Source organism: Chenopodium quinoa, unplaced genomic scaffold (genome assembly GCF_001683475.1).
Source record: "Chenopodium quinoa cultivar QQ74 unplaced genomic scaffold, ASM168347v1, whole genome shotgun sequence".
NCBI classification, from domain to species: domain Eukaryota; kingdom Viridiplantae; phylum Streptophyta; class Magnoliopsida; order Caryophyllales; family Amaranthaceae; genus Chenopodium; species Chenopodium quinoa.
Window position 1 is genome coordinate 1,606,195 of NW_018745240.1, and position 14,982 is coordinate 1,621,176.

General features: G+C 36.1%; 2 protein-coding genes across 2 annotated transcripts; one reads left to right on the forward strand and one right to left on the reverse strand.

Moving 5' to 3' along the window:
- Positions 1–1,631: 1,631 nt before the first annotated feature.
- LOC110711151 (ATP-dependent zinc metalloprotease FTSH 6, chloroplastic-like) lies at positions 1,632–4,667 on the forward strand. Its single transcript, XM_021889531.1, has 5 exons — positions 1,632–2,438; positions 2,520–3,060; positions 3,273–3,586; positions 3,773–4,013; positions 4,117–4,667. Exons 1-5 carry the CDS (start codon positions 1,801–1,803, stop codon positions 4,453–4,455), a joined length of 2,073 nt encoding a protein of 690 aa, XP_021745223.1. The 5' UTR covers positions 1,632–1,800; the 3' UTR covers positions 4,456–4,667.
- Positions 4,668–4,763: 96 nt separating this feature from the next.
- Positions 4,764–13,558, reverse strand: LOC110711150 (probable metal-nicotianamine transporter YSL7). The gene is made up of 6 exons (XM_021889530.1): positions 12,738–13,558; positions 7,485–7,645; positions 6,886–6,983; positions 6,651–6,785; positions 6,207–6,393; positions 4,764–6,124 (listed from the first exon to the last, which is right to left on the reverse strand). Exons 1-6 carry the CDS (start codon positions 13,153–13,155, stop codon positions 5,045–5,047), a joined length of 2,079 nt encoding a protein of 692 aa, XP_021745222.1. The 5' UTR covers positions 13,156–13,558; the 3' UTR covers positions 4,764–5,044.
- Between the last annotated feature and the right edge of the window lie 1,424 nt (positions 13,559–14,982).

A 14,982-nucleotide genomic window follows, 5' to 3' on the forward strand; every position in this document is an offset into this window, starting at 1 on the left:
CATAAATTTAGGAAGATGACTTTTATTTATTTTTTTTAATGACAAATTTTCATCCAGGTGTACCATGAGCATGGTACACACCCTGGTGTACGATATAAATTTCACTTCTTTTCTTATTTTATGTGATTTGATTCCATATGCGACTCTCATATGGAAACGGAGGGAGTAATAACGAATGGAGACAATGGAGTAAAGCATTACCTGGATCCAATTTGACCCATCACCACTTCATCCATATATCACCGATTTACATCCATTTAATAAGGGTTTTCATCAATTATAAATTGAAGCATGTGTATATTTTCGTCAATAATTTATGTAAGCAAGATTTTAAAATCAAGATAATCTTAATTACTTAAGGAGTAGTTTTTTTTTTTTTTTTTTTTTTTTTTTGGGTATATTTTGGTTATGACATGTGAAATATCATGGTCGATGTAATAACTAATAAGTACAAGAGGTTAGAGTTCATTGAATGAAGACGTAAATGATTCCGGTTGAAATTTCAATAAGAATAACACTTTTTTTTTTTTTTTTTGAAGGAATAAGAATAACACATTAAAAAAGAAAAAGGGAGGTAAATTTTAGGGTCATAGCAATAAACTCAGGAAGTCAGGAAATTGGGGGAAAACAAAAACGAAGCTAACATTTTTTGAGGCAGTGGTTGATACTCCGTACTTGTTTTGTGCCGAATTGTCATGTTAGGAATACTAGATATTACCTAGTACGGAGTATATGTTAGGAAGATGTATCAATCACCGGTTTCATTTATAACTGGGTACGAGTTAAGCCCCATTTATGAAACGATACAAGAAAAGTCGTGCTGTGTTGATCTTTCAAAAACATAGTTCAAGTATAACTCGGCTTACGTGCCATGTCAACGGGCTTCGATATTTTTTATTTCGATTTTTAGTACCCCAACGAATTGATAAAAATAAAAACGGGTTGACATGTAAATTAATCGAGGCATCATGCTATGTGAGCTGGTCCATCAGGCTCATTTCAGACTCATGAAACGACGTCATACACTGATGCTCAGGTTCATGGTCCATCAACATACCTCTCGTTCTTTATATGTTGGGGATGTGGCGAATTTGTGTTAGGTCAGATTATTTTCATGTTGTGTCTAATTGGTCCTTGTGACAACCCGACACATGTGCAACTCAAATTACATCTAACTAATCTAATCTAAGACATTTTTTGTTAACAAATATTGTAATTATTTTCTTTTTATAGATTATATAAATATTTGGGTTTATTTAGGTACACCAAAGTTGTGTTTATCCGTGTTAAAATTGCCATTAACAAAGTAAGTACAAAGGTTGGTCTTCCTATCACAAAGTCATACATATATACTGTTAGTGATAGCTTAACCACAAAACTATTAAACTAAGCAAGGCCCCAGCATTCTGCTCAAGTAATTCCCAAGTGTATGGCCGCTAACATTATAACCAAACTTATGGTTGTAATTCAAAGTTAAATTAAAATATTTTGTTCACTAATACTTGAAAAGTTCCAAATTATAAAGAAACTGAGATAAATCCAGATGCTTCTTTATAGAAAACGAATTATTGGATTATGTAAAAATCTAAGAGGAATATCTCATATTAACTCCAAAATAAAAGTTCGTTCAAGTCCTAGAATCATCCTAAACTCTTCTATTTATATACCAAATTTCCTTTTCCCTTGACAATCATACAAACATAGAATTAAAATCAGTAAAAGTCGTGTTTATGTGTTTATTTAAGAGCTTTAATATTACTCCGTAGTACCTTTAATTTGATCCTCGAGTAGTCTAAAAACATGGTACGTGCACTTTCACTCTATTTACCATCTCACTCTCACTACAATCTCCCAAAATGGAAGTCTCGAGATCTTCCAAAAGAAACCCAATTGCCCAAAACAAACAACAATGATCAAAACCCATGTCATAGTACACCAAATATAAACACTAAACATACAAAAATTCTTAGAAGAAAGCTTTTATCATCAAGTGGGCTGGGCCTAGTTGGAGGAGCTGGAGCTGGGCTACTAATTGGAAAGCCCAATCCGGCAAACGCGGACGTCACGAGTCCACCAAGCCCAATAGATTTAGCTTCAAATAGGATATCATACTCAAGTTTCTTGAAGTACTTGGATGAAGGTGTAGTGAGGAAGGTGGACTTGATAGAGAATGGCCGTTCCGCAGTGGTAGAAATTTACAATGAGGCCCTTGATAAAATACAAAGGCTTAAGGTAGAACTGCCTGGTTTACCAGCAGAATTAGTGAGAAAGTTGAAGGATAAAAATGTGGATTTTGCTGTTAATCCTCCAGAGGTTAATATGGAAGTTGCAATACTTGATTTATTGAGTAATCTTGCTTTTCCTTTGATTTTTTTGGGTGCTTTGCTTTTAGGGCTTCTTCCTGGTGGAGGCCCAAACTTGCCTTCTAGGCTTGGCAGGTGAGTAATGTTTTTTTCTTAACTATTACATCTGCATGTAGCAAAAGTCATGACATAATTTTCATATATGTTGTAAAACAGGAGCAAAGCCAAGTTTCAGATGGAACCAAACACAGGAGTAACATTCGACGATGTAGCAGGAGTTGATGAGGCAAAGCAGGACTTTCAGGAAATTGTGGAGTTCTTAAAAACCCCAGAGAAGTTTGCTTCAGTAGGAGCAAAAATTCCTAAGGGAGTTCTGTTGGTTGGACCACCAGGAACCGGGAAGACCCTGCTAGCTAAGGCAATAGCAGGTGAGGCAGGAGTGTCGTTCTTCTCCCTCTCAGGCTCTGAATTCATTGAGATGTTTGTAGGAGTTGGGGCTTCTAGAGTCAGAGATTTGTTCAACAAGGCCAAGGAAAATGCTCCTTGCTTGGTTTTCATTGATGAGATCGACGCTGTTGGGAGGCAAAGAGGGACAGGCATTGGTGGAGGGAACGACGAAAGGGAGCAAACTTTAAATCAGTTGCTCACTGAGATGGATGGTTTTGCTGGGAATACTGGAGTTATTGTCATTGCAGCTACAAATCGGCCTGAGATTCTTGATCAGGCATTGCTTAGACCCGGAAGATTTGACAGGCAGGTTTGTTATGGTTTTCTTATTCTAGTACAGTAATAACTAACATGTTTGAATGAAAGTAATGGAAGTTTATTTAAGGTGGGAAAAGAAGGCTATTTTAGGATGTCCCAACAAAGTTAATTCTTTTCAGACATTTTTACTGAGTATGTGAGAAGAAGTGCATGCATTAGGCAGAATTAGTTGTATGCGGTTGCTAAAGTTGTTTGTATTCACAGGTCTCAGTTGGACTACCAGATGTGAAAGGAAGGGAAGATATATTAAAGGTCCACAGCAGTAACAAGAAGCTAGATAAGGATGTTTCACTTAGTGTTGTTGCCATGAGAACTCCTGGATTCAGTGGAGCTGATTTGGCCAATCTTATGAATGAAGCTGCCATTCTAGCTGGTCGAAGAGGAAAAGCAAGGATTACTGTCAAGGAGATTGATGACTCAATCGATCGCATCGTGGCAGGAATGGAAGGAACCACAATGACTGATGGGAAAAGCAAGATGTTGGTGGCCTACCATGAGGTTGGACATGCTGTGAGCGCGTAAGTACCATTCAAACTAATATGGTTTAACATTTTATTCTTTGGTATGGTATCAGTTCTATTTTGTTTCTTTGGTATAAATTACAGACTAAAATGGTTCTTATTGGGAATTCATATTTACTATCAGATTCCTCTAAACATATACTTTATGAAGGGCTTATCTGAATTGCAAGTGCAAATCTGCAGGACTTTGACTCCAGGACATGATTCAGTACAGAAAGTCACTTTAATACCAAGAGGTCAAGCACGAGGTCTTACATGGTTCATGCCGGATGAAGACCCAACCCTCGTGTCAAAGAAGCAATTGTTTGCTAGGATAGTTGGCGGTCTTGGTGGAAGGGCAGCAGAAGAGGTCATTTTTGGTGAACCAGAAATCACCACTGGTGCAGCAGGAGACCTGCAACAAGTTACACAAATAGCTAGACATGTATATATACTCTGAATATGACTAGTTTCTTCAAGGAGGCTAAAAAGATTTAACTAAATATCATGATTCTTGACTAATCTTGTTAAATTTTCATATGTTACAGATGGTAACAATGTTTGGAATGTCAGAACTTGGACCGTGGGCTTTGATTGATCCAGCAGTTCAGCAAAGCGATGTAGTACTGAGGTTGTTGGCAAGAAATTCAATGTCAGAAAAGCTAGCAGAGGACATAGATGCATGCGTACGTCGTATAATTGAGACAGCTTATGAAGTGGCGAAGCAGCATATCCGAAATCATAGAGATGCAATTGATAAACTTGTAGACGTTTTGCTGGAGAAAGAAACACTCTCGGGAGACGAATTCAGGTCCATACTGTCTGAATTTGTTGGTATATGTGTGAACGATTCAAAGACTTCTGTCCGTGAACTGATTAATGCTTAAGTTTTGTATCTCAACAGTTCTTGGTATAGTTAGCTTATGAATTAAGGGTACGAAGAAAATTATGAAAAGATGATGAATCATTAAGAGGCTGCATTTCATTATAATTTCAATGTAAGTACGAATGCAATTGCATTGACTGATACATTCTATACACATTGGCTTGGAATTCTCACTGATGGGATTTATAGATGTTATTGATTTGCTAGATAGATTGAAGAAGCTATCTAACAAAAGATCAAGCAAAAGATCTTTTGTAACAGATTTCGCTGTATTACCCGCGTAAATGGCAGTTTGCTCAAACACAGAAGTAGATATAAGAGTTTTTCCTTCAAAAAAGTACATATAGAGTTTAACGTATATAGTGTTCAGATTTTTCTTTTTTTTTGGTGTTAAGAGAGCCACAAGGGCGAGGGATGAGAATCGATCCCAAGATCACCAGAAACCGGAAGGGGAACTCTAACCACTTAAGCTATCCCTCACTCTCATAGTGTTCAGATTTAAAACAGCTTACAAGAATCTACAATTGGTATAGCTAGTAAACCTATATAACAGTAATTGCACCTATGACAAGAAAGAAATCGTAAAATTTTCAACTGTGTAACCTAGGAACAACCTGGAGGCAGAGGGGTGGTTTAATACCAGCCAAAGCAAGCATAGAACTTGGCAGAGTCCATATTCCATCCCCACAAATCAACCCAGAAGCAACTGCAGGTCCAAATGCGTCAGCATTGGCTTTGTTAGTCCACTGCCATAAGAAAAGTATTAAGCTACCAACACACATGTCAATGGTAAAGTAACCTCCGATGAAGAAAGGAATAGCCATAGCCATTGGAATTGGTATAAATCTTGCCCATCTATCCCCCACAAAGTCTCTGATCCCGTTGATGGCCACAGCTCCAGCGAAGAATATCAAGCATAGTGTCAGACAATTTTTTGGCAATGTACCGAATCCCTCAACTCCAAGAGTGGCCATGCTCCTGTATATAGAGGCATATGGTGCCTTATACTGTGAATTATGCTCGCCTATATCAGGGAAGGCCTTGTAGAAAAGCCAAAAGACAGAAGGAGAGATAATACAACCCATTGCTGTACCTACTATTTGACTCACAAACATTGACCTGGGAGATGCTAGTGTCATGTATCCTGTTTTGAAGTCTTGGGAAAGATCTGATGCTGTGGCAACAATATTCATCATGACCCCACAGGCTGCTAGTCCAGCGACAATCCCACCCTGCGAAGCCCCAGCCCAGGCACCAATAACAAAGATAGCCAATTTTCCATAGGTTGATGCTAGGGACCAGTCAGTAAGCCCGCACCCATAAGCATTACAGAAGGCCAACATTGGTGCAATAATATACATGACTAGAGCGTGGTACCACTTGAGACTATGGAAGATGTGAGGCAGTGTAATGATAGATACTGTGGCGATGGCAACATAGCCACATACAGCAACCCAATTTGGGATTTGGTCCTTGAGGAAATACTGAGTTCTCCGTTGATCATCATATGACTCTGATGTCGAGTCATCAGGATCTGAATGTTCAGAAGGAAGAATCGTGCCAGTATCTTTGGCCTGAAATTGCTTGTACAAACCAAAAATTGTGCGCCCAAAGACTTTAATAAAGTTGTAGAGTCCATCACCAAGGATAATAGCTATGGCAATAAATATCTGCAAAAAAATCAGAGATAAAATTTTGCTTTGCACATCATTCTTTTGGAGCACTGCAGAAATTAATGAAACACGAAGGTACCTGGTAACCTTGCAAACCGTGCATGGTTTTTGTTTGGCTTGCATCATACCAGACACCCTTCCTCGTCTCTATAAGGGGCCACATGATTCCCCATGATAATATTGCTCCAAGTAGCAAAGATATGTTAATAAGATATGGGCATATCATACCCACACCTACATAAGTTGCTGAGAAATCAAAGTAGAACCTGTGATAACATCCCAAAACAAAAGCAAGCAGAAGTCAGAACTGAATTACGTGTAAACTTGACTATCAGTTGAAGAAAAAAAACCATTCAGTTTGCCAAACAGTATGTATCCATTCAACTCAGTTCACTCATAGTTCATTAAAAATTTACATATCTAAAGAGCAAGAGATATTTATATGAGAAATGGAACTTTAATTGCCAACACCATTAATTAACTCAAAGGATTAGCAGAGGCAGAATGAAATTCATATGCATACTTGTAGCTAAAGGCTTTCAGGCCAAAAGTCGGAAAATTTGTAAATCCACATGTATCTCCTCCTGTGAAGAACCATTGGAAGAAAGCCCACAAGAAGCTGAATGTGAAAAACTTGCCTAAAGTCTTTACCTGCTTCCTGTAATTAAAGAATTGGAGCAAAAATCAAGTCAAATCAAATGTCTTGCCATGCTGCCAGGAGGCAATTATAATACATTGAACTGTGTTAGAAGCCTTACTTGGCTAATTTGGCTCCCTTTGGGGTGTGAAAGCTGTTGATTAGGTGGGCAGTAGCAGTCCCACTAGGATATATAAGTTTGAAGTCAATAATCATAATCTGTAAAAGATAGCCGTCATTTGTTAAGTTTAAGATTGTTCATTAGACCACAAAAAAAAAATATTTTAGGTGGCATAAAGAGAAAAGTGTAAAATATATATATATATATATATATATATATATATATATATATATATATAGGTCAACAATAACAGCAAAGAAAACAATGAACCAAGTGACTGAGGCCCGGTTCTTTTGGACTTCTCTGCAGAACTTTTCAGTTCAGTTGAGGTCGTTTCAATTCAATTCAGAGCAGTTAATATTTTACTAGTTATAAATTCTCCACATGTAATCCAGAGCAGTTAATATTTTCTCCAAGAAAGGAAAACTCTAAAAAAAAATTGCAAACTGTGATTGAGGGTGGATGAGAAACATTAACATTTTTGATACATGCCAGTTCACCTTGGAATATTCAATTTGGTATAAGACATGATTAAGGCAGATTACATATAAATGGGTGATAAAGTATTGAATTCATCAAGATGAGAAGATAATACCAACCTTCCGGAGAGGGACAACTGAAAACAGACCAAGAAAGCTAACAACAAAGAGAAACCCAATCATCCATCCCAGACGAGGGTCCTTTGTGTCATGTTGAAAGCCTCTGTCTCCCATGATTGCAATCTTTGAACTCATTGCAAGAATGTAACTGCCAAAACCTCCTGTGGCACAAAATGAGATTAACTGATGAAGTGCAATACATTGAAACAGAAGTTTTATAGATTTAAATACAACAAAACTAATCATAGCATGATCAAAAAAGCCATGCTACATCAATACTTCAAATCAAGATGCCATCTCTATGTCTTCTATTGCAAAATTAAAGGACAAACACAACAATGATGAATGGCTGAACCATAATGCTTTAATATAAGTTGGACCAATTGCATCTGAGTTACTCAAGTATTCTCCAGTATAATATTATGCACAAAAGAATGTTTTCACTGGCATTCTGCACATCTACCAGCAATACGATGAGATTGTACTCATATTGTTGACCTCCCAATAACATATATCAAGAACAATGAAGCAAATCAGCCCACCAGCTTAATGTAAGAGCATAAATATTCAATTAAGGAGACATTTATATTTACTTATATCCTTCCCTGTTCCCCATTCTAATATCCTTATAAGATGATAAGAGAGAATTTTATGTATTCCCCTCGAGTCGAGTAGTTCGGTGAGAGTATAACACAAACCATAAAAACTTCTCTACGAGTGTCACAAAAGGGTACTGCAATATTGTTCTCAGAAATAGAGCCAAAACAGATGATGTGTTCAACTCTTCGCATACAACAAGAAATTGTTTGCTTAATAATGTTGGTATTCATTTCTATGGCACGTCCAATCAATTTCTTAAATGAAACAAGATGAAATTGCATTGAAACATTTAGTTGTAAAAACAAACAATGAACAAACAAACAAGTGATCTCATTTAACAAAATCATCATTGTTTAAATATTTATGATTACTTCGCCACCAAGCAATAACCAAACGCTATAGCCCTAATATAAAACACTATAACACATGTTCATTTATCATGTCATGTTTTTTACATATGCACATGTGTTCTAGTACAGTGAGCATCGTGCTGTGTCCATAATTTAATTTCCAACTTTGGTAACTGTTGTTTACCATTTCAAATCAATACTTAAACTCATTTTTAGTCCTTAAATAAATGAGGTTTGATAACCTGTACTCTATAACAGGTAGCTTTCAGTCAAATTAACTTTCATGGAAAAAGATCAGAATGCAAGGTATTATTCAAATCTCACACCACCACAGCCAATTAAAATCTAAGGTGTTAATTGGTTGGAAGATAATTTCCCTAGAAATAGAATTTTCTAGGAAGTATTAAAATCAAGTTGTGTTTGGTTGGAGGAAATAAGGTAAATATGGGAAATAGCAATTCTAAAGGAAATACAAATTCCCACAAATCATGGGAAATTATTCAACAACTCCCCTCTTGGTGAGTTGAATTTCCTAGGAAATGCAATTTCCTATGATGTCAACCAAACAATTTAGCTTAGTTCCTAGGAAAATCATAAAGGCAAAAAATTTCCTATAAAATATAAATTCCCATGGAAAATAACTTCCCATGTGAACCAAACGAGTTCTAAATGTACGATGTAAGACAGAGTTTTAAGTTGAATAAAGACTAGTATGTGAACAACAGCTTGTGATTTGAAATGACAACTTCTAACAATTTATCTTTCGCCCTACCATGCCACATCTCACTACTATTCCAAATTTCTTATCAATGGAAAACTACAAACCACTAGATGTTGACCTGAACACCGTAACAATGTTTGTGTCAAAGGGTGCACCAAATTGCAAAACACAATCGGATTAGTCAAGTTATGTTTGCTAATGTTCTGTAGATTTTTATTTGTGATTTGATATTGTTCACAATCTAAAAAAACAGCTGTGGATCAATGTTAGTAGCAGCAGTGTATCGCCCACACAATCACAAAGGTAGTTGAAATAATCACATTGGCGTGCCTTGTGTTGTTAATACTATTCTATTAGGAGAAAATTTTGATCCAATATTTATTCCTAAACTTTGGTCCACAATGCTGAAATATCATTATGCTAATAGTCCATATTCAAAGTTTCCAAACTGTGAGACCCACAAACCCACTTCAATTCTTTTTTCTTCCAATTTACAGATATATTACGTTTAGAAATAGTTGTACCATTATGACATTTTACACTATTCTTATACTTCCTTCGTATGCTTTTTATCACAATAATATTAGACTCTTTTTCCTATTTATTTTATTATTTACGTTAGAGTATTTTGATATCTTCTACAATTCATTTTATATATATTATTTACCCGTGATTTATCACACAGACCCTATATTTACCCTCAGTGCTTAACTACTAAGTCAAAATCTCATTAACCTATATTTATACTAAAATGATCATAAAACTTTCTATTTTGATTGATTGTAAAAGTTCTTAAAAATTTTCATTTTATTTTGCTTCTAAAAATATATTACTGTAATATTTTCAATTTTACAAATCCCTTTTACTATATAAACTCTCATACTCGTACTTATTTATCTTTTCTCACATCTACCAACATTTATGTAGTTTCTCTCACTCTTTAATCATAGTTTTCTTAAACTAACCCACTCAACAATTATTCTTCTTTCTTGTCCAAAAAAAAAAAAAAACAGTTATTCTTCTTTTCCTTTTTTTTTCTTTGGGGGGCTTAGTTTAAGTTTATTGCTTTCCTAAGATAGATTTATTGCTTTAAAAAAAAATTAAAATCTAAAAATAAGTTTCAATAAAAGATAAATCATGCTATTCTGTGCCCTTGATGAAAATAGTTTGAAAGTGTTTGATTCTTAGTTGGTTATGATTTGATATTTGATTGCTTTGAAGTCTTGTCATGAGTCAATTTTATCCAACTACATGTGAATATGATTCTTGACTAGTTGACTTGGTTAGAAATTGTATGTTAGTTGAATAAGCAATTGTGAATAATGCAAATTACCAAATATTACAACTAAAAATGAATGGATGAAGTATATTTAATAACTCCATACAATAAGTCAATAACCAACTCAAACAACAATTAAGAGTTGGTCAGATTAGCAAAAACACCCAAGCTATATTTAAAATTAAATCTAAGTTTGGCTTTGAAACTTTACAAATCTAACTAGAGGAGTCGATTCGGATAAATAGATGGTTAGGCCGGGTCGAGTTGATTTTTTTCAAATCTGAGTTACATTTCCTTCGGTTATTTTTTTTTTTTTTTTAAATTGCACAACTTTACTTTTTGAAAAGTTACATATTAATTGCACTATTTTCTTACTTGATATGGTAACTTTTTTCACTTTTTGATTGTGTTCACACACAAAATCCCTTATTTACCCTTGTTCACATGTGGTATTTACACTTTCTATCTAACTTGTACTTTCTTTCTTTTCATTGTAGTCACACCGGCCTTTTTTATAATTTCATTTCTTCGTCAAATGGTACAATTAAAAAAACGGAAAAAGTATTAAATTATTGTATCTAAAACCGAAAATCTAAATCGACTTTTAGACAAATCGTGTCATCGGTCAGTCTATATCTAATGCCGCATGCTTCAAAATTTTTATACGCACTTATTGTTATCCATAAATCAAGTTGGAAAGGTGATAACATCGATGATTAAATAAACACAAACAAAAAAAAAAAAAAGTGGGCCCAAATTTCCCATTCACAACAAAATGAAAAAAGGATGAAAACGCTTGTGGGGCCCACACAAAAATGGTCTTAAAACAAATTTTTGCATCTTCATTTTCACTTTGGTCCACATCCATTGTTATGTGTGGGATACTCAAATGATAACGAATCAAGTGACATCAATTAGGTTCATAACACTTTTAAATTACAATTAAATGAATAATTAATCAATCACTAATCACAAATTATACTCCACTACACTCATTAATCATTACTGTGGGCAACCCTCACGTGTAAAGGTTCCAAAGTGTTTACTCAAACACGATCATTTTGTATCAATGATGCAAATTTTGCGATGAATAATAATAATATAATTTAATTTAGTTGTTGATCTGTTGTACTTGAAAAGCTTACGTGACGAAATTTTCGTAATTGAATTCCTACAAAACAGGATGTTTCTAAAAACATTATTGTCACGTTACTCACATATTCACAACCAAATTGAATTCCTAAAAAATAGGATGTCTCTTAAAAATTGTTGTCACATACTCAAACCCATTAAAGAAAAACTTTTGGGTGCTACTCTGTTGATTGAGCACATGAGGTAATTACTTCCTATCACTAAAATAATAACCCAAGATTAGTGTAACAGCTGCTTATTTGGATTAAATGATAGTGGTAATTGTTTTATTTTTTGCATAGTTTTTTTACTACGAGTACGGCGTATTATCTAGCATGCTCTTTAAATATGGAGACATGGAGTATGCATGTATTACGAAAAACTTCGCTAGTTAATCAAAATTGACTCATTACATAGTATTTAATGAATCAAACAATATCCATTACATAGTATTTTTATAGTATGCATGTATTTTATTTTTATTTTATTTATATTTTTTATATTTTTACAACTTTACCCAGAGATTATTAAATTCCTACTTTATTGGAATTATTATATAAGCTAAACCATGTTTACCCATTTATTAGTACCCGTACATAATATTAAACCCCCGGTAATGACATAATTTCATACAAATATTTACCACCTTCGTTCCAAATAAACAGCAACATTATTCAAATTAGGGCTACAAATAGGCATTTAATATCTTTCTTTAATTCTTTAAGTTTAAGAATGGATGACGAAATCACGCGCAGATCAACTTAATTAATGAATATATTTCATTAATTCTTTTCTTTTTAAGCTTCTTATACACGTAGCTCGTAACATATAAGCATTTTTCTACTAATAAACAAGTAGGACAACATAAAACTCACATACAAACTCATTACTATTATATCTATCAGGTAATCACTTAATCTAATCCTATAAAGTTACTATATCTGTTAATTTAATCCGACAAAGTTACTATAATAAGATAAAGAATACTGATGTACTCAACCTTAAAAAACAAATCATATAAAGCAAACGGTTAAACATTGAACATTAAGCATTAATAATTCAATCCACTTATGATTTTGTCATAAATTCCCTAAACTGATTTACGGTTTGTATATATCATTATATCATAACCGAGCTAAAAAGAATTAGCGAAAGAGTAAAAATGAACTGACCGGAAAACGCAATTCCAGAAGACGCAACAACGCAAGTCTGAATAACAGTATTCTCCTGACGAGTAAACGGCTGTTTAAGAACCCCAAATTTTTCCAGAAACTTCGTCCAAGTTTTAACAAAGAAGAACCCTAACAATCCAGCCGAAACATTTAGCGACGGAATCACACCAGTCGTAAGATTAAGCTTCAAAACAATGAAGGTAAACAAAACGCTGAGAATCAAGCTAACAACAAAAGCTCGAAGAGTCAGCTGATTCCGCCATGTCGGTACTACTTTGCCGGAAAACATCTTCTCCACCGACGGTGTTGCGTCGGTGGTAGCGTCGCCGGCGTCGGAGGCGGCGTAGGAATCGCGGTGGTTGTGGCGATGGTGGAGGTTGTTAGGGGAGGTTTCCGGCGCGGCTTTCTCGATGTCCATGGTTGATGAAGGTGGTTGTGGAGGAGAGAGAAAATGCGGATCTAAAAGGAGGAAGGGGGATATATAGGAAGATGGAGGTATGATGAGGTGAATGAGCTGTTTTCGGATTGGAAGAAGTTCATTTTGAGTGGTGTAATGATAATATCTAATTTTGAAATTTGGGTTTAGAAAGAAGAAAAATGGTCAACGGAAAGTGTGAATTGGTGAACCTGTAAATTTTTGCTGTATGTTTTGCAATTTTTGAACTTTTTTTTTTTTTTGTTTTTAAACATTGCAATTTTTGAACTTGGACGTGTGGACGTGTGTGTAAAATGTGTAATATGACCGATTATAAATTTATAATGGATGGGGCTAAAAGTTACTTTGGGTTCGGGACCCATTTAGTCTTATTTACGCCTTATATAGTAATAACTAGAGGTGTCAATTTCTTAAAAAAAAAATTGAAGTGTCAGTTGGGTGATTGGGTCTAATTCGGTTGGTCAGGTAGGGTAGGATCTATATTAAATTTGAGCCATGCTAAATTGTTATATTCATACAGGTTGAAATCTAGACTAGGGCAGTTAACATGCGTCATAGCTAATCATGTTCAGAAAGATTTTTCAATTGTTGGTTACACTAATGAGGGAAAACATGTAAACAAATATTTAAGGGGTATAAATGTCTGCACACAATTTTAAATAGTTATAAAAAATAAATAAATAAATAAATAAGCAATAACATTGAAGGTGTTTAGGGTAAAAATTACCCTGGACACGTGGCCCTATAGGGGTCTGACACGTGTCATCACCCTATTGCACCATGGGCATCCAACCAATGGATGCCACGTGGCATTGTACCCCCAATGGGGGAGCAGACCCATCTGCTATAAATAGAGGAATCTACCTCATTTATTGGTATTCATAAATACACCCACAAAACCCGAGCAATATTAATTGCGGAATCTCCCGAAATTCGAGAGAACCAATTTACCTTCCATACGTACTTTCATCCGGAATCATACTAACTTGACCTTCGGAGGCGGAACTCCACCCAACCGGAGTTTCGTGGTTTTGCAGGTACAGAAGTCAGGCGTACATTCCCGGTGCTGTAACTCTCCCGTATGACACCTCAAAAAACCCCAAAACATTTGGCGCCGTCTATGGAGAGAGTACCACTTGGATGGCATCTGAAAATGTACCAAACGTAGAGGGCAGCCGGCCCACGGCTGACCCTGAGGTCCACACGGACCATGAAGGCGGAAGTGGGGATGACTACAATGTCGAAACCTATATGGCCCCAGACGGGTCTTTCCGCTCCAGGCGCACTCGTTCCAAAGAAAGGAAGGAACGGGGCCAAGACAAGGCTTGCCCCAACAACCCAGGCGACAAGCATACCGGACAACCCCAGGCGGCGGAGGGGTCGGCCCCCGTCACTAGAGATGAGCTCATGAACCTCATGATTAGTTTCAAAGGGGAAATCACGGACATCATCAACAAGTCAGATGGCTCCAGCAAGGGCCAGTCGGCTAAGAGGGCTTCAGTAAAGAAGCCAATCAAAGACCGGGTGCCTACTCCTCACCCAAAGCCTAAAGGGGGGGACGGGCCCCTTATTGACCTTTCAAAAATTCTTTTCCCTGAATCAGGGCAGCGAAAGGCCATCCGGCACATACAACTGGATGGGTCCAAAAAGATCTTCTCAGATGCCCGGATGCTTATCCAGGAGAAGAGAGGTCAGAGTATGTCCCAGACGGCTTCTACGTCGACATACCCAGACAGTTTCCGTAATTCTTCGATCAAGCATTCGGAAACTCACCCTAGGAGCCAGACGCACGGCACGTCCGTCCATACT

What these genes read in the sequence shown, in the direction of transcription:
- LOC110711151 (XM_021889531.1), top strand. Translation starts at nt 1,801, where the DNA reads ATGGTACGTGCACTTTCACTCTATTTACCATCTCACTCTCACTACAAT. An exon ending in CCGGAAGATTTGACAGGCAG is followed by an intron (nt 3,061 to 3,272) that starts GTTTGTTATGGT and finishes TTGTATTCACAG; the next exon opens with GTCTCAGTTGGACTACCAGA. An exon ending in GTTGGACATGCTGTGAGCGC is followed by an intron (nt 3,587 to 3,772) that starts GTAAGTACCATT and finishes GCAAATCTGCAG; the next exon opens with GACTTTGACTCCAGGACATG.
- LOC110711150 (XM_021889530.1), bottom strand. Translation starts at nt 13,155, where the DNA reads ATGGACATCGAGAAAGCCGCGCCGGAAACCTCCCCTAACAACCTCCAC. An exon ending in TTCTGGAATTGCGTTTTCCG is followed by an intron (nt 7,646 to 12,737) that starts GTCAGTTCATTT and finishes TTTGTGCCACAG; the next exon opens with GAGGTTTTGGCAGTTACATT. An exon ending in CAGTTGTCCCTCTCCGGAAG is followed by an intron (nt 6,984 to 7,484) that starts GTTGGTATTATC and finishes TATCTTTTACAG; the next exon opens with ATTATGATTATTGACTTCAA.